We start from the raw sequence: 24384 nt of genomic DNA, 5'->3' as shown, positions 1-24384 counted from the left end.
TTCTGCAGTAGAAACATGTTAAGTGGTAAATATTAGTTATCTCGATGCAATTTAAATAAACACAATATATAATATCCTATAGCATATATTTATATAATATATAAATATTTATATTATAATGTTGAACTAAATACTTTATCATATAATAGAGATTTTCAAAGCAACCTACGGGATTTAGACATCTTCCAATACATTTACCCGTACTTTAATGGAAGATGTGCCTAAATCCTCCTTGACGGTTTTGAAAATTTCAGTCAATTTAATTATCAATGGACACTTTGCTGAAGAAACCTTGTAAAACAATAGCAAAAGCACACATTCTATAATACATACACAGGGCTCAATCCTGTAAACATGGGAATAATTTTATATAGTGAAAATTAGGTTTCATTAAGCTATTGTAAATATTCTAGGATGTATTATAACTATTTACACTGTCATTTGTGACATTATGTTTAAGTCCGTGCTTGTGAATACTATAGCAGAAGCTGCAGCAAATAAATTGATAAATAATAAGGCTCAGTTCATACCCCAAGTCTGGCTGTAGTGGCAGCACAATGATGCAAGCTGCCCACAACCCTTGATCCTCAGACAGCATGGAACCTACCTACACAACACAGGTATGAGAGCGGACAGTTTAAACCAATGGTACTAATAGTCTGCAATGATCCTAAAGTAAGCTTTATGACACTAATGCACTATTCTTCCCCTCTCAAATTCTAATGTATCAGTGTCATTCCTTTCACTATTTCAGAACTGTTTTTATTTGTAACAAATAATGACCATTTCTCATTTTCTATACTGAAAGTTCAATTGTATTTCACAAATACTGAATGGTGATAAAACTATGCTTCACAGTTCCCTGTAATACAGGAATCCAGAAACTGTCTCTAGAACTAAGAGCAGTGAAATTTGAATGTATATATAACTAATGAGCAGGATGAACATCTATTAATTAAGAATAAACAAATGAAAAATAAGGACCTGCTGATCGGCATGATTTTGCATGAATAGGGTCCAAAGGTAGGGCAGAATCTTATTTATATTTTTTTAAACAGTGACCAGTAGAGGGCAATCTCTGCCCACAAAAATAGAGTCAAGACACATTCAGCTCCATTTTTTCCTGCTGTTTATTTTAAGTGTATCATTTGAACAGTGTGATGAAAGTAACCACTGTGGGACAAATTCTGTTCGCCTTTACACAGATCCCTTTGACATCAGTGAGGCTGTGTATGTGAATAAGGCAAACAGAATTAGCTTTACTTATAGTGGCTGAACTAAGGTTATCAAAAGTGGGAGAGGGACACAGTTCTCCATAAACCATAGTAATTAGAAAGGAGAGAGTAGTCTCTTTGTTAATTGATACATTTAGAATTCGTTTAGCTTTTTTTTCTTTTAGGGCTACACTGTAAACAGCTACATTGAGGTAACAATCTCCATAACAATATTTGGAAACTCTCAGGAGAATGTGAATCAGAATGCACAAAACAAATACACTTCAATCTCTCTGGTCACTTGATTACAGACCTAAGAGTGGCTATCCTTCAACAAAAAAGCTTCAAAAACAGACTCCAAGGAGAGACTGCTGAATTGGAATTAATTTGCAAACTGGATACAATTAACTTAGGCTTGAATAGAGACTGGGAATGGATGAGTCATTACACAAAGTAAAACTATTTCCCCATGTTATTTCTCCCCCCCACCCCACTCCCCACTGTTCCTCAGATGTTCTTGTTAACTGCTGGAAATAGCCTACCTTGCTTGTCACCATGAAAGGTTTTCCTCCTTTCCCCACCCTGCTGCTGGTGATGGCTTATCTTAAGTGATCACTCTCCTTACAGTATGTATGATAAAACCCATTGTTCATTGTTCTCTGTGTGTGTATATCAATCTCCCCTCTGTTTTTTCCACCAAATGCATCCGATGAAGTGAGCTGTAGCTCACGAAAGCTTATGCTCTAATAAATTTGTTGGTCTCTAAGGTGACACAAGTACTCCTTTTCTTTTTGCGAATACAGACTAACACGGCTGCTACTCTGAAAACAAATACAAGCTTCCATAAATAAGACTGTGGCAATGTAACTTCCCAGTGCATAATAGTTTGTTCCAAAGGGAATCCCAATAGTACTGTGAGAACTCATGTAAACCATGAATATCTCTCAAATCAAAGGAAAAATCTTAGAGATTTAGGGCGATACATTTTAATATACTATGGCAATTTCAGCATTGTTTTCATGTTTCCTTTTTCAAGCAGTTATTTTTGATTCTGTAATTTGCGAAGATACAGAAGATGTAAACAATTCACATTTTATAGTAGAACATTTACAAATTATTCTATCTATGAAATAAAATGCATATATTTTGTGCTAGTCCTGGAAGTACCAGGCTGAGGTGACAGATTTTAAATCTCTTTGGTGTTTATAGTTTTAGAGACTGCCATTATGATTGAAAGTTTAACTATCTGGCTTCAAAATCTGTCTAAACTAAAAGACTAGCTTCAACACACCAATCTGCCTCTGTCATGCATAGTGAACCATTTCGCTATCAAATAATGCTATGTTACACTGAGAGCCTTTTTTCAAGAATGTGTTTGCATTTAAATTCGTGTCAAATCTCCTGAATGATTGATTGACTAGTACGGAATTTTATTGCTCAGGTGCAGGACTGTGGTACAATGTCAAATATCAGTCAGTATGGCACAGGTATTTTTCATCATTGACAAAATGAAAAGAATAGGCCATAATGGGGCATACTTCTGATGAGCACTAGTAGATGGTTGCTCATGGCCATTGGCCATGGCCATGGCCATTCTAAGCCATTAGCTGTATTCCAGTTAGAGCATACATTTTCTCAACGTAAAAACAGGTGTTAAAGAAAGAAAGAAAGATTCTACATAAGGAAAAACAAAACAACATAACCTCAATAGGATACATTTTAGGAAAAATTCCAATACCTTGCACATTTTTAATCACCAGAGATACATATTATTAAAATATATTAAAAATCTTTTAGTTTCTTACCGCTTTATGAAAAAGTCTTCTGTTTATATAAAGTGCTTATGAAACACTTAATTTTTCACTATAAAGCTCTTTTAAAAACACCTCTCGGATTAGAAGCCCTGGGAAACCATGGTAAACAATGTTCTAATTACCCTTATTATAACACAACCTTTTGACACTTGAAATGCTTTGCTTCTGAAGAAGGATGTTAGAAAGAGGAGACCCGGGAATTTGAAATGGAATCTGCTTAATCTAAAAGACAGATGATAATCATGCCAAACATTTAAAGACACAAAAATGATCACACATTTACTAACAAAAACGTACCACTAGCTTGTGCCTCACAGAGAAAGTACAGAGAAGCAGGCAGCCTAGATGCACTCAGGCTTTATCTGAGTACTGTGCTCCATCCAAGGGATTTATGCATGCGAACAATTCCAATTATGTTGCAGGCATTTCATATTTTCTCATTGACATTTGAATATTAGTTAATGCTGTCTATTCTACAGATGATACTGTAGACCCCTTCTCAACAAAACTAAAATGACCTCTTCAAATATTCCTAATCAATTTTCAAGCTTTTGCTTTCTTTTGTTTCTGTGTTGGGAGACCCCAGTAATAGACTCTTGCCAACTTGTTTATTATGTACTATCCATGCCTGTCTGTATTTCAATCCTAACTCTGCCTTCCCACTCAGTGCTAGACATTGTTATACCTGTATGAAGCAGAAGAGATGACCTGTGAGGTTTTTTTTCCAGGCTGCTGCTATTGCTATCACAGCTCCATTGGGTGACTGACAAGAGATTCCCTCCAGAAACCAAGCATCTTACTTCCATGACAAGCAATAACCCCTAAGGTCCACTTTTACTCAGCTCCTTCAGAAAGCAATGCAGGACACTGCAACTAGCCCTTCCTCTGCCTCATATACAAATTACCCTTTTACCATTACATTTATAGCCAAAGGCCACGGGGTGGGAAGAAAGAGGTGGAGAAGGGGCATCATGAATAATTAAAATAAAGGGGGGGGGAAGCGTTGAAGGTCTCTGGTTGCTTTCCATTACACCACTGTAATTCCTATGTAACACCACTGAAATGAATGGGGCTAAAATGGGGTAAGTAAGATCAGATTCTGGGGTGGGATGGGGTTTCACTGCTTTGATCCTTTAATACAATTTCATACAGACCAATTAGCTGCTTTTATCTGGGTGTGGTAGAACCAATGGGGCTGCGGCCTGCCCACCCAAACTATTTTTAATATAATTATTAAATAACATTATTTAATATAGTAGCATTGCATCAAACATCAGCCGTTACACTGTGATGTTTAGAAGTCCCAAAATGTCTGTTGTACCAGAACCCTAATAACCCTGTCTAGATTTCACTGATGAAAGGAACACCACACATTTGATTTGTGCTCTGACAAAAATTCTCCCTCCTTCTATTATTTAACTAGTTAATCTGTACACAGGAAGTCCCCTTGAAAGCATATACCTTCTGGAGGCACAAGAAACATAGGCACCAGTGTGCACTGAGAATGTCTGCAGTTCACACACCCTTTGAAAGAAAATTAAAGGTGATGGGGTCAGCACAGGGTCACAATGCCCTGCTTGAACCATCTGCATAAAAGATACTGGTTTTTCATTTATTTCTGGTCCCATGACAATTTCCCCCCCAAAAATACTGCTAAAGAAAGTGGATTGGTTTCGCCCCATTGGGACCTTTATAGTTCAAGATGCCTGAAACTCGCTTGAAATTCTGATAATGGGGGAGAGACAAGCTGTCTTCTTGCTTTATTGCACTATTCCTTTTTCTATGCTGTTTGTGATGGAGGACTTTACAGTTTTTACAGTGTATCATAGAAGATGAAACTGGAAATGTTGCAGTGGACTAGGATCGAGCACAAAAAAATATAGAGAGAGAGATATTACAGTCTCAGGGATTGACTGACAACATGGACATTAACTTCCAAAATAGTCGTGGGTCTGGAAAAATACATATAACAGCATAAATCCACATGGCATGAAAAAGCCTACAATTCCACTAGCGAAAGCGCTGTATCCAAAGCATCTAAAACCACTGAGACAGCAAGCCCAGTAACTTGTTAGTTGTGCATTGTGTGCAAGAGTTTCAGATTCAATACAAACAAACAATGCAGTCTGAAATGGCATGGTGGACAGATGGGGAGAGGGGAAGGAACAGGAGAATGCTCTGAAAGCTCATGCAAAACAGAGACTGTTTCTAATTACGAGAAGCAATCATGACATTACCTCCAACCTACCGTCTATTGGACTCTTACCTTTTTGACATCCCTCACTAGATGATACAAAGTGTTGGATGGTCCATGTCTCTGTTAATGACAGATAAAGAAGCATATATTTTTGCCTTATACAGAAGCCATGTAGGAGATCAAATGTAAAATCTGGAATGTGCTCTATTCATGTAAAGTTTTCCTGGTTAACCAGCCAACCAAACATACATATGCACTCCCCGAATAATCAGTAGCACTTCAGTCACACAAATTTATCCATTCTTTTCAAATAAACTACAACAGCATAGCTTTGTCCAACATCCTTCAGAAAATTCTCAGGCTCTCTCTTCTCAATTAATAGACATGTCCCAGGTTAGACAGTCAAAGAATAAGCCAGCAGGTCTGTACCTTTGGCTTAAGGGTAGCACAGATGCTTGTTTTTCTATTACGTGTATGAGTTGAGTCAAATCTTTTAGGGTTTGATATTTGGAGACACTTTAACTTCTGGCCACAAGTAAATTAGTAATATATGCCCCTGAAGCCCATAATGTGACAGCCTGTGATGGGGTACCTAATCCACACAGGCATACAAGGGGTTAATCATGCCCTGCCCCAGAAGGAGCAATGAGTCCTCTGAGCAGCCCAGAGAGGCTGCATGAAGCACAGCCAATCAAGGAGGAGTTGCAGGAAGCAATCAATCCAGGCCTAACAGGCTCAGATAAAAGAGAGCAGCAGGACAGAGTAGGGTCAGTTGCTGCTGGGAGCCCATGGAGTAAAGCCAGTGTCCCTGAAGGGCTGAGAGAACTCTTGGACAAAACAGCTGCTAGCAGGGACAGGGGGAGTGAGAGGGAGCTCCTGACTGAGCTGCAGAGTGCCCTGAAGTGATGGCAAAGAAGGTGTTGGGACCATGGGAAAGTGGCCCAGAGAAATAGAGTAGCATTGATGGAGGTTACAGAGGAGAAGCAGGAGGCTGCTATTTACAGAGTCCCTGGGTTTGGGTCTGGAGTAGTGGGTGGGACCGTGTCCCCCCCAACTTGCCACTGGGGAAGAGACTGAACAGTTGGATGGAGATACGCCCTCCGGAAGATGGCTGAGTTGCAAAGAGGATGCTGTGATTCTGGGAGCTGAGAGAGGAGCTGTAGGTGGGAGCAGAGACAGAGTGCCAGTGTGGAGACCACAGACATGGGTGTCGGCCTTGAGCTAATCCCCATGACCAGGAACAGGTGCCAGTCTGGCGGTGAGGGCTGAACCCTGTGACATATCCAATGAGGGCATGGATTTAAAACGTACAGGCAGAACAAAGCCTTGTATCCATGTATCATATCACAGCTCCTTTCAGTTGGACTGAAATAGAAATAATCAGAACCAGGCACTGATGTGAATTGGGAGTTTTCCCCAACAGCACCCAAATACATTTTTTTTTTGGCATGCTGTTATGATGAGGGTGACAGAGGTGAGCGTTGGTGTAGGAAGTGCTGTAAGCAACTAGAGCTGTGCAATACTCACACATTTGCTTTAAGCACTTTTGCTTTTTGGAGAATTACAAATTTTATTTCCAAAATGTCTAAGTAAAAACTCTTAATTTTGGGATTGCAAAAATGGTGAAATTTTGCATGATGGTATTACCAACTCCAAGCTTTCAAAAACTATGAGCCAGCCCCCCCATGAGATTTTTCTTAAAAATCAGAAGATTTACAAAACAATATACATAGGGTTCTTTTTATAAGCTTTCTGTTGTTGGAATATTTAAGAGTACATATTTCAAAGCTTTTCTCTGCAACCATAAGGGCTAGAAACTTTGTTTTTCTAATAAAAGGTCTCATTCTCAGGTAATAAAGCTGCAACTGCTGAATAGATTAAAAAAACACCAAATATTGCTAACCTTGCTAAAAATGACAAGAGTTGGCAACACTGGAAAACTCAAACATTGTTTTTTTTAAAACATTTTATCTTCCCTAGGGATCTGGCATGTGTTGGAGCCACGTGGCACTGTCCTTCAGGTCCTACCTTGCCCATGACTTCCCTGCCAATGGCCTGTTTAAGCCCAAGGTCTATCATACTGAACTACAACTCCCAGCAACCGCCCAGTGCCGTCTGCAACTTCAGTGACCTTTATTTAACCACACTTCATGATGTGTGTTAAATAAGAGTAAGCAGGAAGCAATAGTGAATTCTCATGATAAGAGTCAAACGCAAGAAAACAATGTTGGCTTGTGATGTAAGGAAATGACAACTCATTTGTGGAGAAGGCGTAGGCTGTGCTGTGCACCATTGGGTCATTCTAGGATAGGCAGATGGTGAAACACATGAACAAACAGATAGAAAATTTGCCTTAGCTTGGCCCTACCGTATTGTACAGTTCCTCTAGTCGGGAGAGGGTGAGAAACCGATGCATGCTTACTCCATTCTCAATGAGCAATTTCACAAAATCCACTCTGTCCAACACCAGGGCATCCAGCATTGCCTGCTCAAGGGATCCCACCTGCAAAGGAAAGAATTCATTCAGATTGTTCCTGCGTTTAGAGGACAGCCTTTAGATGCTACTGTCACTCTAGCATGGGGAGGGTTTGGTGTTTTGACAGAATTCCCTTAGCTTGCTAAGCTTAGAAGGGGATCATCACATTTTCAAATCTATTGTGGTTTCCCTGTTTCAAAGTATCAGTACAAAAATGAAAAGATCAGTGTGCTAAGATCAATATACACTGATAAATTTGGATCAAGACCTATAAACTGAAAGGTTCAGTTCTTAGGTAGCCAGTGACCAAATCACTACCCTCATCAGCTTTTCATTATTAGTTTCACTCTCTTGACAAACATTTTGTTTCTTTTGATTTTGCACTTTGTACTCATTCAGTCCTACCTCCTACTAAGTGAATATTGTCGCACAAGCAGCCAAGAAGGGTTTGAAACCAGGGAAGCAGAAATATTTAAACAGCATTTCCCACAAGGGCCAAATGCAACAGATAGATCACATCCATTTTATGCACAGTCCAGGCTTTCTTCTGTTCTCTGGAGGTACTTCGTACCTACAGCTTTTAGCTTGTAAACTGAATTTACACAATAGATTTTACACAGATTGCCACTGTGAGTTTGTGATGGAGAGAGACATCAGTAGCTGTTTGGAATCACCTAATCCATGTTTCCCTCTTAAATCTCTGCTGCAAGTGTTTTGCATGCTTACTTCCAATAGAGAACGCAAGAGAAATATTCAGGTTAACTGAAAAACTGGCTAACAAGGCTCCTTTGCAAATCCTGACTTTGTGAGTAGCAAGAACTGGAGAATACATTTAAAATAAAAATTCAACAAATGCATTTAAACATAGGCAATTTTCTTTGATACAATTGCTCTGGGTGTCTCACATTGTGGTAGTTTGTGTCTGATGACACCTGATAGGTATCTAACTTAAATTTACTACGTCATGTACTACAACATGACAGATTATCATAAGTATTAGCATACAATGTCATGTGGATGTTTAGAAAAGTTTAAAAAAAATCTCACTTTCCCCATAACTATATTTTAATTTTTTTTTGCATACAAAAAGGTTTGCAGCAGCAGACACTCACTGGTAGTTTGTAGAACAAATTTTAATATAGCTTAGTTTTTGTTGTTTATCTCATAGAAGGTGTGGCCAGTGGATGCGATAATCTAGATGCATCACTAAATGGCATCATTTCCTTTAAGAAGAGCAGGGAACTTTTGTGATCTATCCTGCCTTCAGTAGCTCTAACCAGGGAAACTTGAGTTGGACTTGAACATGTCTCAGTATGTTGTAAACCCCGTATTAGTCTGTTTTTTTTTTAAAAAAAATGCATTCACTTTCATGTCAGATTTTAAGTGTTTTCTGTAGAAGATGGTATATACTGTACCGGCCACTGTTGCCCATAAATAAAGATCTGACTGCGAGCGATGTCTACTCTGTTCCAGGCCAAAGCTAGGCTCAGTTGGTCTGGAGCAGACGCATTAGCTCCTGTATATAAACAGAAGGGAGAAAAAAAAAAAGGCATACTTTAGACCCAGGCAATGGCCCAACACTAGAATATGAAGTCTCTTCACTTAGCCAGAACTCCCACTGATGTCAATGGCAATTGTTCCTGAGTAAGAACTTCAAAACTGGCCCCTATATTATCAAACACAACACTTCCCCTGCACTCCTGCAATAAAATACTTATATAGCACTTTTCACCTATGCAAAGATTAATAAATTATGCCTCAGCACCCTTGTGAAATACAAGTACAATATACACTCAAAAAGGGACCAGCAATAGAACCCAGTTGTCCTGACTGTCTCCTGCTCCAATTGCAAGATCATATACACAGAGGCATGTGCCCAAATTACAAACATGTCAATCTTGTACCTGCCTTGATTGATTACGTATGAAGAAGCCTCCACTTTCTATGCATAATAGTGCCGGATACCTGAGGGTTCTGTATTATAAGAAGGATTTGTATTACCCACAAAGAAAACGCTTGTATTATACCTTCTTTTACCAGTATGGATAAACAGCAAGTCCCATAGAAGAGAAATTCATATGAGTAAGCATGACATATAGCTGATAATGAAATGTAATATTACTTTCTTTAAGAAAGAGAGTATGCAGCTCAGGCTTATGAGAGGGTTGTTGTTTTTGGAAAGGCAGAGTTCTTCACTTCAGTTTTAACTGATTTTGTAGGACTCTCCTGATCTGCCTTTTTTTTTTAAATGTTCCGCTAAGGATTTTAGCGTTATTGAGCGGATTTGTAACCAAAAACAATATCTGAACTTTAGTATTCACAATGAGAATTAGTATTAATGGACTGATCAGCAAAATAAATAAGAGCCCTTTGATTTTGCTGGTAGGGAGCAGAAGTAAACTCTTATATTAAGGTTTGTTTTTAGTTGGTCTAAAACTTTGAGGGCTTGTCTACACTTACCGGAAGATTGACGCTGCGGTGATCAATGCATCAGCGGTCAATATAGTGGGTCTAGTGAAGACCTGCTAAATCGACCGCTGACTCTCCCATCGACTTCTGCACTCCACCTTATCGAGAAGAGTAAGGGGACTCGACGTGAGAGAGTCTCCCGTCGACATCTTGTAGTGTGGACCCCGCCCCCGGTAAGCAGATCTAAGCTACGGCGATTGAGTTATACTATTCACATAACTCAAATTGCGTAGCTTAGATTGACTTTTCCCTTTAGTGTAGACAAGGCCTAACTTCTTTTCTGATTTTTATACTCATTATACTGAAAACTAATCTCCACTGGCTAGGCACAGATAATGGCTTTAAAATACTTGAAAGTGGTTCTGCTCCCATTTAGTTACTGTACAAAATCATGCACATCTCTAGAAGAAAGCAGCCCTCTGAAATCAGAAGCACAGTACTATGTAGTATATTGGACATTAAAATTCTATTTGAAGGATAAGTCCACCCTAGGAGGGATTACACTACAATTTAATTTCTTAATTCTTAACTTTTCAGGCACCTCATTGTAGCAAGACTATGTCAAATATTTTTTTGTATAAAGCAATTATTTTTCTTTAGGGGTCACATTAAAAAGAGTTGTGATTATATGTCACACAGGACAGTTTCATATCACTAAGGAAAAGAGCCACAAGATAAAGGTAAACAATACAGACAAGAAAAGAAAAAAGGGTAAAGAAAAGAAAGAAAAGAGAACTTCAACAGAGTAAACCACTAAAAGTTATAATTAAGAAATAATAACAACACTACTCCTGTAAATAAGACAGACATAGGTGCTCGCTATTTTATATAAACATACAGACTCTGAGTCTTCCCTCATTCATGCAGATGGATCCCCACTGAAGTGGGCCCCCCTTGAGTAGCTACACATGTATAAACAAGATCAGAATCTTATCCAGTGTATTTATACCTGGGAGGGGCAAAAGAAGGTCCCTATAATTCTATTTAAGTAAACAGAAAAAAACACTCCAATCTCAGGCACTCTTGGCCGGATCCTGCTTCCATCAAAACTAATGGCAAAACTGTCACTGACCACATTGAGGCAGGATGAGGCCCTCTGTACCATGATGTGTAAAGGTGTAAATTTAATACATATTGACAGATAAAAATCCCCCTCTCCTCCAAACAAATCATCATGGCAAATCCCAAAGGGACATGGCTTCCTTGTAGATCAAGCGCCACCCAGATTAATCTTTGGCAAGGTCCTTAGGGTGGTCTGGCTGGATATTCAGTTTATTTCCATCACTGGCAATCTTATCACGTCAACCATGTTTTTAGCTCCCATGTGCTTATCGTCCATGTTGTGGCATTCCTTGGCACATGCTTGGAATTCATTGGTCTTCCATTCTAATAATATGTCCATGTAAATAACAGACCCTGTCAAATCCTCCACAGACCCCCTCCACAAACGCTGGGAGGAAAGATGAGGCTTGCAGTGTCATTCTGAGAAATAACAGATCTGCAGTCTGGTGGATCAGATAGAAGGATGAATTTAAGAATCACAGAGCCTTGATGGAGAACACACAGCCAGGTCTTCCCTCTGATCTGAAGCAAGGAAGCTCCAGTTCTGCTGATGTCAATGGCAGTAGTACAGCCTGGGGATAGAGCCACGTAGCCTGGTCGAAAGCCACTTTGGGCCGAGGATGGGAGAAATGGTTTGGAAAAAAATAAATAAGCACGAGCCAAACCTCAGAATCAACTCAGAATCATCCAAGGGTTAGAATGGCTGCGGAAAGAACCTCCTCTTCCCTGAGGAGGATGCAAGGAGCCTCTTCCTGACCTTATGCCCCCTGTGTCTGGGCCAGGCCTTTGAGTGCTTATGCTGGCTGATCAGGGCTCAATCTCAGGGTAGTAATTTGCCTGACTGGTGAATATTGTGTTCTGGATTATTAGCATTCTCCTTAAATCAAAGCACTTACATTTCTCACTAACAAGTTTATCTATGAACTTCCTGGTGCAAACCACATTGTATGGGTTTATCCGCAAAATACTCACCAAGGACCTGTTACAACAAACACTACTTAGAATAGTTTTATTGAAGCCAAGCTCCACACATGGAAGAGTTTGCAGGACAAGACCCTATATTCCCAAACAGACCCTCTGAGAGCAATTGCGGGCCCCAGGACAGCTGTGCTGCCCGGTGCGCTCTTCCGGCATGGCCAGGGCTTCCCCATGCCCACTTGGCTTCCTTTGCTGCTGCTGGTACCACCCCTCATGCGCCTAGGAGCCCTGCGGCCCTCCCAGGCAATTTAAAAGGGCCCGGGGCTCCCAGCCCCTGGGCCCTTTTAAATCTCCTGGACCCCTGGGCAATTGCACCCGTTCCCACCACCCCTTTGTCGTCAGGCCTGTTCCCAAACTCCTATTCCAGTGGACATTTTTCGGTTCTATTCAGGTTCTCATCATTGTGGTATCTGAGTGCCTTCCAGTAGTGACACATGACTAACATCTGTCTCGTGTGGTTCATTCTCCCTCTCATCCTCTGCTCACAGGGAAAATTATCTTTGCAGATGTTCTGTTTCGGAAGGGTTTTTGTTTTTTAATGTACACTGCTTTGGGTTTATAGTAGAAGAGGGGAAGAAATGGAAGGTGGTGAGGTCTACGATGGTCCTTAATTTCCATGGGAGTTAATTCCACAGTCTTAAACCGGCCCCTTGGAAAGCTCTGTCTCCAGCACAGATGAGCTTTACCATTATGGTAGAAAATTCCATTGTGCCCAGGGAGTAGAGTTGTAAACCACAGTCCTCATCCTGGAGCTTTAGGTGATCTTTTAGATATCCTGGGTTTGGGCAACTGAGTACCTTGAAAATAAGGACTGAGACCTTGAACTTGACTTGATGATCTATGAGAAGTCAGTAGAGAGAGCAGAGGACTCCTTTGATGTGCTTATGGTAGCTTGTGTTGCTGAGGAGACATACTGCAGTATCCTGTACTAGCTGGAATTTCCTAGAGACATAGTGCTCAGTGTAAAACCTGTGATGGATTCTCTAGGATAGTCTCTCTCTCTCTCTCTTTTTTTTTTTTTATGTTCATCATCAAGAATCTAGAGGGGGTGCCCCCGAGACATTGCATTGTTCAGATAACCATGTCTGAAGGAGAATCCAAAAAGAATTGGAAAAAGAAAAAGAATCCTCATTTCTTCCCTCATGCTTTTAAGCACAACTTCATGTCAAACATTCTCTCTGTTCCATCATTTCATTAGAATTGAAGGGTGTTAGATTCGAAAAATAACAATCCACATTAACTCCTCTGTATCTCCTAGTGCATTTGTATTTTGCACAGCCCAAAGAAAATTACTGACACTTAAAAAAATTGACAACAACAATTATATTAATAAGTAAGAGAGCAGTTAACAGACTGCAGCCTATCTCTGAAACATACCGTACTGAGCTACTGCCATGTCCTTTTGTGTCAACTGTGCAGTGATTTCATGGCTGACAGACCCATCACATTGTGCCTTCCAGGACAATCAGATGCTACACTATGGATGCTCTGTAAGCATGAATCATGACTTATTCACAAGCTGGAAGGAGTGCACAGGCACCAGGTTTACATTAGCCTAGCAAATGGTTCAGTGAACATATCAGTGAATTATGTGGCAGTAATTGCATAATGAGTATATACCATACAGTGTGCCTCTTTCAAAATATTAACAGTTCAGACGTTGAAAGGACTTGGGCAGCCCTATGTGTCTATTGGATGGAAACATGATAGTGTTGTCAACATTCTTCAGGCATTGCAACAGCCTTGTGATCCTGCAGGACCCAGCCTTTCCCTTATAGTGTATTATGAACTGAGGATCTTTGATTCACACAAAAACCAGGCATTTGTAGTACTAATCACAGGATGTTGCCTTTAACTTTCTTGTCATACTTTCTTCCTGGAAAAAGCAGCTCTAAGAGCACAAAATCAATTGCCACTGTTGTTAAAGGTAGGCAAATGTAGACTGCATGACCTGTAGCAAGAAAATTACTTTCCAAAAAATCATACAACTGCAAATCTACTTCCCACATGTTCAAGTGGCTCTTGGAACAATGTGTTGTTGTCGTGCCTGGGCAATATAACCTGAAAACTGGTTTGGATACCATTTTCTGCCTTATTGGAGATCACCTTAAAGCGAGGTGATGCTGAAGACACGATTAAGCAAATTGCTGGTAGCAAGACTCGCTATAGGCAAGAATTGATGCTGCTCTGCCCCCAACCCTCCTACTTTCTACCATTCCCTATGAACTCCTCATTATGCGTGGTGGGACTATTAATTAGCATTTATATAGCACTGAACTAGTGGTGGGCAAGGGTTACAAAACCCTTCTCAATGATACTGTGACAAATCAGCCAGTAATCGCTCTCCCTTCCCTCTTTTCCTTTCTTGATATAGCTGTAAAGATGGGCCACAACAAAAACCCTGTATCCAAACATCCTTGAATTTCAGGATAATTCAGATCCAATCTTAGACAACTGAAAATTGTTTTAGACCTGGAGATTTCACTTAGCTGAACACATTGATTTTAAAAAAGTCACACATTCCCTACATTTTCCTGTTCTCCTTTACGATCAAAAAACCTTGATGTTAACAAGAAGATATGTGATATAAAGTAGAATCTAGAAAATGTCTCTTCTTTCATACTCTTCATAGTCAGAAATCAAGCAACTTTCAAATGGCATAAAAGATTGAAGATGGAATGTTCAAACTGAAAATTTTAGCTCTTCAAACTCGAGCGAAATAGCAGTGCTGCCCTCAGCATGCTACAAAACCATGGATATCAGCAAAGCATGAAAAGAGATGTAAATAAATTATCCTCAGAAGATCAACCTCCTTTTGAGATAATAGAAGATCACTTCGATGAAAATGCTGTCTTATACTACCAATATGGATGAAGAGGCAACACTTTTACATTTACTGAGAAAGGAGAAGATATGAATAGATGATACTTGCAAAAATGATATTCTGGACCAGACAGGATCCCTGCAGGGTATATATCCTGATCGCAAACTTAGTATTACAGCAGGAGCTGGTACTGCAAAGAACTTTTTAAATAGAGAATGACCCTTCCCTGGCTAATAAATCATCCTCTTTGGCTGCACAGAGAATTACATTGTAGGAAGAGCACTACTGGGGTTGAAGTCTTTGGGGAATACATGTTGGGATTCAAACCTTGGAAAAATACCTGAAAAAAGCAGAATGTCAAATTTAAGGAGCTGATTTGTGACCTACCAACAAACAGGGATGAAGAACTGCAGTTTCTGTGATTGCCTTAATAGCAAATGTCAAGTTTTCACACTTTAGACAGAGTATAGTGGAAGGATCCTGTTAAAATCATTAAGAACAGAATAAAATTTTGAAATCATGTATTTCCTGGGTTTGGGATTTTTATTTATTTAAGCAAGGGATGATTTTTGGTTTCTTTGGACCAACTTCTTTTCCTTAATTCTGTGTGAAAACGTCCATAATGCCTTGAGGTTTTAACTACACTTATTACTATGGAGTAGTAGCAAAACATTCATGTTAACCACAAACCAAATGGCATCTGTGTTAAAAATACAGAGAGATAAAGAAATGTTATTAGAAAAGCTTTTGGTTGGTTACTTCTATTTTTTTTTTAAACATAAAAGAAAAATCTACCACTGTCATAAGAAAATGTCTGCTCATTTCCTTGGTCGGCAGTCACCAACCCAGAGTAGTATTTTTACAATCACACATTTGCACGTGCTAAGTGCTCTGGTGTTTAAATAGTAAAATTATTTAAACAGAACATTGCTAGTTTACTGTTCTGTGCAGACTTTCCTTACATGTTTGGAAGGAAAAAGACGGTTACTTACTTTCTTGTAACTGTTGTTCTTCGAGATGTGTTGTGAACGTCCATTCCACGTTAGGTGTGCGTCTGCCACATGCACGAGCATCGGAAACTTTTTCCCTTAGCGGCTCCCGGTGGGCCCTCCCGAGTGGCACCACTGCGCCCCACATATATACCCCTGCCTGCCCGAACCCCTCCAGTTCCTTCTTGCCTGCGACTCTGACAGAGGGGTAGGAGGGTGGGTGGTGGAATGGACGTGAACAACACATCTCGAAGAACAACAGTTACGAGAAAGTAAGTAACCATTTTTTCTTCTTCGAGTGCTTGTTCACGTCCATTCCACATTAGGTTAATTACAAGCTTACCTCTGGTGGAGGGGAGGAGTCATAGAATCATAGAATATCAGGGTTGGAAGGGACCCCAGAAGGTCATCTAGTCCAACCCCCTGCTCAAAGCAGGACCAAGTCCCAGTTAAATCATCCCAGCCAGGGCTTTGTCAAGCCTGACCTTAAAAACCTCTAAGGAAGGAGATTCTACCACCTCCCTAGGTAACGCATTCCAGTGTTTCACCACCCTCTTAGTGAAAAAGTTTTTCCTAATATCCAATCTAAACCTCCCCCATTGCAACTTGAGACCATTACTCCTCGTTCTGTCATCTGCTACCATTGAGAACAGTCTAGAGCCATCCTCTTTGAAACCCCCTTTCAGGTAGTTGAAAGCAGCTATCAAATCCCCCCTCATTCTTCTCTTCTGCAGACTAAACAATCCCAGCTCCCTCAGCCTCTCCTCATAAGTCATGTGCTCTAGACCCCTAATCATTTTCGTTGCCCTTCGTTGTACTCTTTCCAATTTATCCACATCCTTCCTGTAGTGTGGGGCCCAAAACTGGACACAGTACTCCAGATGAGGCCTCACCAGTGTCGAATAGAGGGGAACGATCACGTCCCTCGATCTGCTCGCTATGCCCCTACTTATACATCCCAAAATGCCATTGGCCTTCTTGGCAACAAGGGCACACTGCTGACTCATATCCAGCTTCTCGTCCACTGTCACCCCTAGGTCCTTTTCCGCAGAACTGCTGCCGAGCCATTCGGTCCCTAGTCTGTAGCGGTGCATTGGATTCTTCCATCCTAAGTGCAGGACCCTGCACTTATCCTTATTGAGTCACGGAACAACTGCTCAGAGGACCGCTCTGCCAACTGCCGCGTCCTCTCTGGCCTGCTGGTTGACCTCATAGTGGGTCGTGAAGGTGTGCACCAAGGACCAGGTGGCTGCTCTGCAGATCTCCTGGATTGAGACCTGCGTCAGGAATGCTGCGGAAGTCGCTTGCACCTTGGTCGAGTGGGCCGTGACCGCAGGGGCCGGAACACCTGTGAGCTCATAGCACGCCCAGATGCAGATTGTAATCCAAGATGAAATCCGCTGAGCCGACACGGGGAGGCCTTTAACTTCTTGGTCAAAGCCACAAACAGCTGAGCAGATTTGCGAAAGGGCTTGGTGAGCTCCAAATAGAACGCCAGCGCTCAATGCACATCCAAGGTGTGCAAGCTGTGGTGACTCGGGTCCGTATGGTGTTTTGGGAAGAACACCGGCAGACAAATGCCCTGGCCCAGATGGAATTGGGACACCACATTAGGGAGGAACTTGGGGTGTGGCCGGAACTGCACCTTGTCCTTGTGAAATACTGTGTATGGTGGCTCAGAGGTGAGGGCCCTCAGTTCGGACACCCTTCTGGCCAAGGTAATGGCAACCAGAAACGCCACCTTCCAGGAAAGGTGGAGGAGAGAACAGGTAGCGAGGGGCTCGAAAGGGGGTCCCATGAGTTTAGAAAGGACCAGGTTAAGGTTCCATGGAGGGACTGGGGGGGCGTGAGTACGGGAACACCCTCTCCAACCCTTTAAGGAACCGCCCCACCATTGGGAGGGAAAATACTGAGCCCCGCGAGAACCCCGGATGGAAGGTGGAGATGGCTGCCAGGTGCACTCTGAGTGAGGACAGGGCTAGCCCTTGCTGCTTGAGGTGCAGGAGGTACTCCAGAATGGCCTGCACCTGGGCTTGGTCCGGCCACATCTGTAGGAGTTCACACCAACACGAGAACCTTTTCCACTTGGCACTATAGGCTGCCCTGGTAGAGGGCTTTCTACTGCCAAGCAGAATCTGCTGCACAGGAATGGATCACTGGCTCTCCAGGGCATTTAGCCACGGAGCCTCCACGCCGTCAGGTGCAGTGACTGCCGCCCTGTCCCTGTGCACCTTGAGCAGGACCTTGTGCACCAAGGAGAGCGGGGGGAAGGCATACATCAAGCCCCCTCTCCATGGGATCGCAAACGTGTCCGCGAGTGAGCCCGTGCTGCGGCCCTGGAATGAACAGAACCACGGGCACTGGGCATTGGCACTGGTGGCAAACAGATCTACCTGGGGAACCCCCACCTGCGGAAGAGCGAAAGCACGACGTCTGCCCTGAGAGTCCACTCGTGCATGCGGTACGACCTGCTGAGGGAGTCCGCCAGCTCGTTCCACACCCCCAGGAGATAGGACGCCTCAAGGTGAATCACATGGGTTATGCAAAGGTCCCAGAGGAGGAAAACCTCGTGACAGAGTGGCGAGGAATGAGCCCCTTCCTGCTTGTTTATATAAAACATAGCAGTAGTGTTGTCTGTCAAAACTGTCACGCTGAGACCACTCAGAGTGGCATGAAAGGTCTGGCAGGTGAGATGAACCGCCCTGAGCTCCTTCGCATTGATATGGAACAATCACTCTGCCTTGGACCACAACCCCTGCATCATGAGGTCCCCCAGGTGAGGCCCCCCATCCGTGGTCCGACGCATCCATCACCAGCGTAAAGTCCAGAAGTGGGGCGGCAAAGGGGATGCCTTCGCAAACAACAGGTTGGGACTGCCACCACAGCAGGGAGTCCAGCACATCCCTTGGGGCTGTCACTACCAAGTCCAGGGGGGTCCCTGCCTGGGCGGTACACCCGAGCGAGCCATGCCTGCAGAGTCCTGAGTCTCAGTCTGGCATGCCTGACACGTGCGTGCGTGTTACCATGTGGCCCAGCAGCCGCAGGCAGCACCTGGCCATTGTTGTTGGAAACTGGGAAGGCCACTGCTTGTTGCATAGCCTGGAATCGGGATACCGGAAGACTTGCCCTGGCCTACACCACGTCCAGGACTGCCCCAATGAATTCCACTCTCTGCGTGGGTATGAGCGTGGACTTGGGGATGTTGACCAGGAGTCCCAGCTCGTGGAACAATCTCAGGGCCACCTCCACATGGCCCTGCACCTCCGCCTCAGATCGGCACACCAGGAGCCAGTCGTCGAGGTACGGGTACACCCGGATTCTCTGCCTCCATAAGAAGGTCATCACCACCGCCATGCACTTCATGAACACCCTTGGGGCCATGGCTAGACCGAACGGGAGAACTGCAAACTGATAATGTTCTTGGCCCATGGTGCAGCATAGGAACTGTCGATGTGCTGGGAAAATGGCGATATGAAAGTACGCGTCCTTCATGTCGAGGGCGGCGTACCGGTCCCCTGGATACAGGGAAGGGATGATGGTGCCCAGAGAGACCATGTGGAATCGGGCCTTGACCAGGAATTTGTTGTGCCCGCGCAGGTCTAGGATTGGGTGAAGGCCCCCTTTGGCTTTGGGGATGAGGAAGTACCGGGAGTAGAACCCTTTTCCCCTTATGCTGTGAGGCACCGCCTCTACCCCCCCCCCATAGCAGCGAGCGGACTTCCTCCTCTAGGAGATGCTCGTGAGAGGGGTCCCTGAATAGGGATGGGGAAGGGGGGTGGGAGGGAGGCGAACTGCAGCGAGTACCCATTCCGCACCATGTGTAAGACCCAACGGTCCGACGTAACAGTGGACCACGCACGGGAGAAACGGGACAGGCGGTTCAGGAAACAAAGAGACGGATCCGGTGACTGGTCAAGTGCTCAAGCGCACTTTCAAAAGCCTGGCTTAGTGCCCAGCTGGGGTTTGTGCTGGCCTTGGTTCTGGCCCGGTACATTATTGTTATTATTGTTGTTACGCCGTCGCCAGTTATCCCTGCCTCACCTACGGTAAGGCTCATGCCTATGGTGAGGCTGGTACTGGCATTGAGGGGGAGGCTGTGGCTTAAAGGGCTTCCTCTGGGTCGCTGGGGTGTGCATACCCAGCGACTTGAGCGTAGCCCGCGAGTCCTTGAGGCTATGCAGCCTAGTGTCTGTCTGATCCAAGAAGAGCCAGGACCCTTCGAAGAGGAGGTCCTGGAGCATATTCTGGACCTCGGGGGGCAGGCCTGACTCCTGGAGCCACGCCGAGCGCCTCATGCCACCCCTGATGCGATTGTTCTAGCTGCCGCGTCTGCCGAATCCAAGGAGGCCTGGAAAGAGATCTTGGCTACTGCCTTGCCCCCGTCCACCAGGGCCGTGAACTCCTGTTGGGAACCTTGCAGGAGGTCGTCCTTAAACTTCCCCACCGCTGCCCAGGAGTAGAAATTGTGCCTGTTGAGGATGGCCTGCTGGTTAGCAATCCTCAGCTGAAGGCCCCCAGATGAGTACACCTTTCTACCAAAAAGGTCAAGGTGTTTCGCATCCTTGGCCTTAGGGGCTGGGGCCTGCTGTCCATGGCGCTCCCCTTCATTCACCGCCAAAACCACTAGGGAGCATGGACTCAGGTGGCAGAATAGGAGCTCATAGCCCTTAGATGGGGCAAAGTATTTATGCTCCATTCCTTTAGCTGTTGGAGCGCTGGAGGCTGGGGTCTGCCATATAGTCTTATAGTTAGCGGGAGTGCTATTCTGGATGGCCCTTTGGGGCTCAAAATGTCCACCATGGGGTCCTCCTGCTCAACCATCTCCTCGGCCTGCAACCCCAAATTTTGGGCAACTCTGCGTAGCAATTCCTGGTGGGCTCTATGGTCTATTGGCGGGGTGCCAGATACCTCTGTACCCACCACTGCTTCATCGGGGGAAGATGAGGATGTTAGCTGCTGCTCAACCTCCTCTGGTTGGTCCTCCTGCTCCCCATCTCCCGTGGCAGTGGCCCCCAGCTCAGGCTGGGGCGGGAGACCATGGGATAGCACCGGGCTCTCCGGTCTAAGCTGGGGAGATGTTGGAGGCCTCGATACTGTTGCCTCCAGCACTGTCTGGCATCGGTGCGGGGACTGGGACTGCTGCACTGAGTAACTTGCCCTGGACGGGGCCTCTTGGCGCTCCTGATAGGCCCAGGGGGTCCAGAAGGGCCAATGGCCTGGCGGCCCTCATTGAGGTTGCCAGCTCCCCTGAGGGTCCCTGCTGTCTGGGACCCGGTGCAGGTAGCTATAGCAGCCAGAGCTGGACTGTGGCGATGCTGATTGCGAAGGCCATGGTGGTGCCAACGATCTGCGCTGGCAGGAGAATGAGCAGCTTCTGGCTGAGTGGTACCGGGAGTGGTACTGGAACCCCCGGGACCGGGATCGGGAGCGGTACCGGCATTCCCTGGACCGGGACTCTCTGCCGGAGACCTCTGTCGAGGGCTGTCTCAACTCCTCCCAGTGCCGATCTCTGGGCTGTGCCGGAGAGCGGTGTGCCCTTCCTGGCGCTTCTTCATGTCAACCTGCTGCCAATGCAGCAACCTCCTGGGCCACTGGCAAGTACGAGTCTGCGGAGTCGGAGCTCGACCGGGACCGTGTCTTCGAGCAGCACACCATTGCCGGCTTACCCCTCAACAGCACCCGAGGCATGGGTGCCAGAGGGTTCTCCCCATACGGGAGAGAGCTCGCCGCCGACAGCTCGATGAGGTCCTTTGTGGCCTCAAGGGTGCCAGGTGTAGAGGGCTGATCCGTTATGCCCTTGAGCCCATCATCTGCACTGAGTTCACTTAGGTCTGGGCTGAGTGGGGCTTGTGCACCTAATCACTTAAGTGTTCACAATCTATATGTAAACGAACTGATAACAGCTACTCTAAGATGAAGGGACTGCTCTTCTACAAGAGAGAGAGAGTGAGAGGCTGTTCCAATGCCGCCACAGAGGGTAAGAAGGAACTGGAGGGGGTTGGGCTGGCGGGGGTATATATGTGGGGCGCAGTGGTGCCACTCGGGGGGCCTATCGGCCTGACGGGAGCCGCTAAGGGGAAAAGTTTCCAATGCTCGTGCATGCGGCACACGCACACCTAATGTGGAATGGACGTGAACAAGCACTCAAAGAACAACATTTGTTTATAAAAGCAAACAAAAAATCTAAAATGCCAGGATAGGTAAGATACTCTCTGCTTGGGCATGTGGAAAGTTAGTGGGGTAAGTAAAAGTAAATGCCTTGCTTGGCTCTGAGTCAAAACAAAAGCTACATCATTTAGAGATTCCCCCCGCCCCCTCCTCTTTTTTTTTTTGGGAGGCAAAATGTAAAATTCCATCATGCATGACCATGAGACCTGGGTGTCTGGATATTGGCTAATCTGTGCCTTATAATCATGCTCAATTATCAGAAATCAAAAGCAGAGCAAAGCTCTTAGGTCAAGCCGAACTTGAACCACCTGAAGACTTGGTCAGTCACGGGACTGGGAGGCAGGAGGTGCTATCTACATCTCTGTTAGAACCAGGAGGATCTCCCCATACTTCTCCCTGCTTTATAACCTATGCCACAGTCACCATTCTTCATATTTTGATTCTCATAATATGCCAGTCCATCAACCAAAGGAGGTGCTATTGATCATATAAGGCATTCATCTCCCTGGTGGGGCTGAGTGTTCTTCTTCCCCACAAGCCCATATTCTTTCAGCCTGCAGGGCAAGAGACCAAGGGAAACTCAGCCCTGGAATAAGCAGACACAATTCCCATCAACTTAAATGAAAGCTGCACTTTGTTAGTCCAACACATCCAAGTCTCCCACATGGCAGTGCACTCCAACAAATCCAGAAAATAGGGGTGGGAGCAGCTTGCTGACAATTGTAGAAAACTTTCCTAGGCAGCAGAATGGCACTGCCAAAATACCATCTAACCTTCCAGTCCTTAATTCAGCACAGTGATTTAACAGGCCTTGTTATCTGTTAAGGGGGAACACATTGCTAGGACTCCAAGCAAACATCAGATCATAAAAAAGATGTTATCACATTTCATTGTTTTTTCAAACCATTTCTGGTAGGAACAGAAAAACATTGGGAAAGGTTCATTATTATCTGCATACTAGGGCTGTATAACATATGCACACCATACGCACATACATCTCTTATTAGGCTCCTTGAATTTTAATGCTATTTAAATGACAGCTCATATGGTGTGAGAGAGAGAAACATGGACCCTCTTCACAATGGACTCAGAAGTTGACTTGTATATTTGAAGTTTGTAGCAAGTGAGATGACAGAAATGGATGGGTCTAGACTGTTCTCAGTGGTAGCAGATGACAGAACGAGGAGTAATGGTCTCAAGTTTCAGTGGGGGAGGTTTAGGTTGGATATTAGGAAAAACTTTTTCACTAGGAGAGTGGTGAAGCACTGGAATGCGTTACCTAGGGAGGTGGTGGAATCTCCTTCCTTTGAGGTTTTTAAGGTCAGGCTTGACAAAACCCTAGCTGGGATGATTTAGTTGGGGATTGGTCCTGCTTTGAGCAGGACTAGATGACCTCCTAACGTCCCTTCCAACCCTGATAGTCTATGATTCTATGAAATGCTGGTACTGGGGAACACGGTAATACCCTGTGTGCTGTTTATATATGGCAGTCATAGTTCATGCCATAAATATTTCCAGGACTATTCTTAAAATAACTGTTTGATGTTTAAAAATATTATTCCATTTTTCAGCCAATACAGTTTGTGATAAAGAATTGAGTGACAACAGTTGTAGGTACTTATTTGTACTCACTATTTTTTTTTATACAAAAAATGGGATATTTGTAAACAGAGAGCTAGATTCCGCAAACACAAGTTCAGGTGAATAACACTTAATCAGGCAAGTCGTTCTATTTTGCCACAGAATTCCAGTTTGGTTAAATTAGGTTTTATGTTTGCAAGCAGATCTTACTCAGTAGCAATCTCTCTGTACCTTTTTGATGCATCATACCTTGAAATCTATAGAATGACTCATGTGAATTAGGACTAATTGTATGAGTGTCTGTGTCATGGTTCCTTCCCCACTCTGAACTCTAGGGTACAGATGTGGGGATCTGCATGAAAGACCCCCTAAGCTTATTCTTACAAGCTTAGGTTAAAAACTTCCCCAAAGTACAAACTTTGCCTTGTCCTTGAACAGTATGCTGCCACCACCAAGCGTTTTAAAGGGAAAGAGACCACTTTGAGACGTCTTCCCCCAAAATATCCCCCCAAGCCCTACATCCTCTTTCCTAGGGAAGGCTTGATAATAATCCTCACCAATTGCTACAGGTGAACACAGACCCAAACCCTTGGATCTTAAGAACAATGAAAA

At 44.1% G+C, this 24384-nt stretch overlaps 1 protein-coding gene across 5 annotated transcripts in view; it reads right to left on the bottom strand.

Annotated features, from left to right (window-relative positions):
* TRPM3 (transient receptor potential cation channel subfamily M member 3) overlaps nt 1-24384 on the bottom strand; it is a 412959-nt gene that overhangs the window by 62455 nt on the left and 326120 nt on the right. For all 5 annotated transcript variants that reach the window (XM_043514673.1, XM_043514672.1, XM_043514674.1 and 2 more), the window contains exons 10-12: nt 9117-9217; nt 7594-7728; nt 5295-5345 (exon numbers count right to left, since the gene is read on the bottom strand). In XM_043514673.1, the coding sequence (XP_043370608.1) occupies nt 5295-5345; nt 7594-7728; nt 9117-9217 (287 nt within the window). The remainder of the gene's footprint in view (nt 1-5294; nt 5346-7593; nt 7729-9116; nt 9218-24384) is intronic.

The sequence above is a fragment of the Dermochelys coriacea genome, chromosome 5 (genome assembly GCF_009764565.3).
Source record: "Dermochelys coriacea isolate rDerCor1 chromosome 5, rDerCor1.pri.v4, whole genome shotgun sequence".
In the NCBI taxonomy this organism is placed as follows: Eukaryota; Metazoa; Chordata; order Testudines; family Dermochelyidae; genus Dermochelys; species Dermochelys coriacea.
This window is presented reverse-complemented; position numbering and strand designations above follow the sequence as displayed.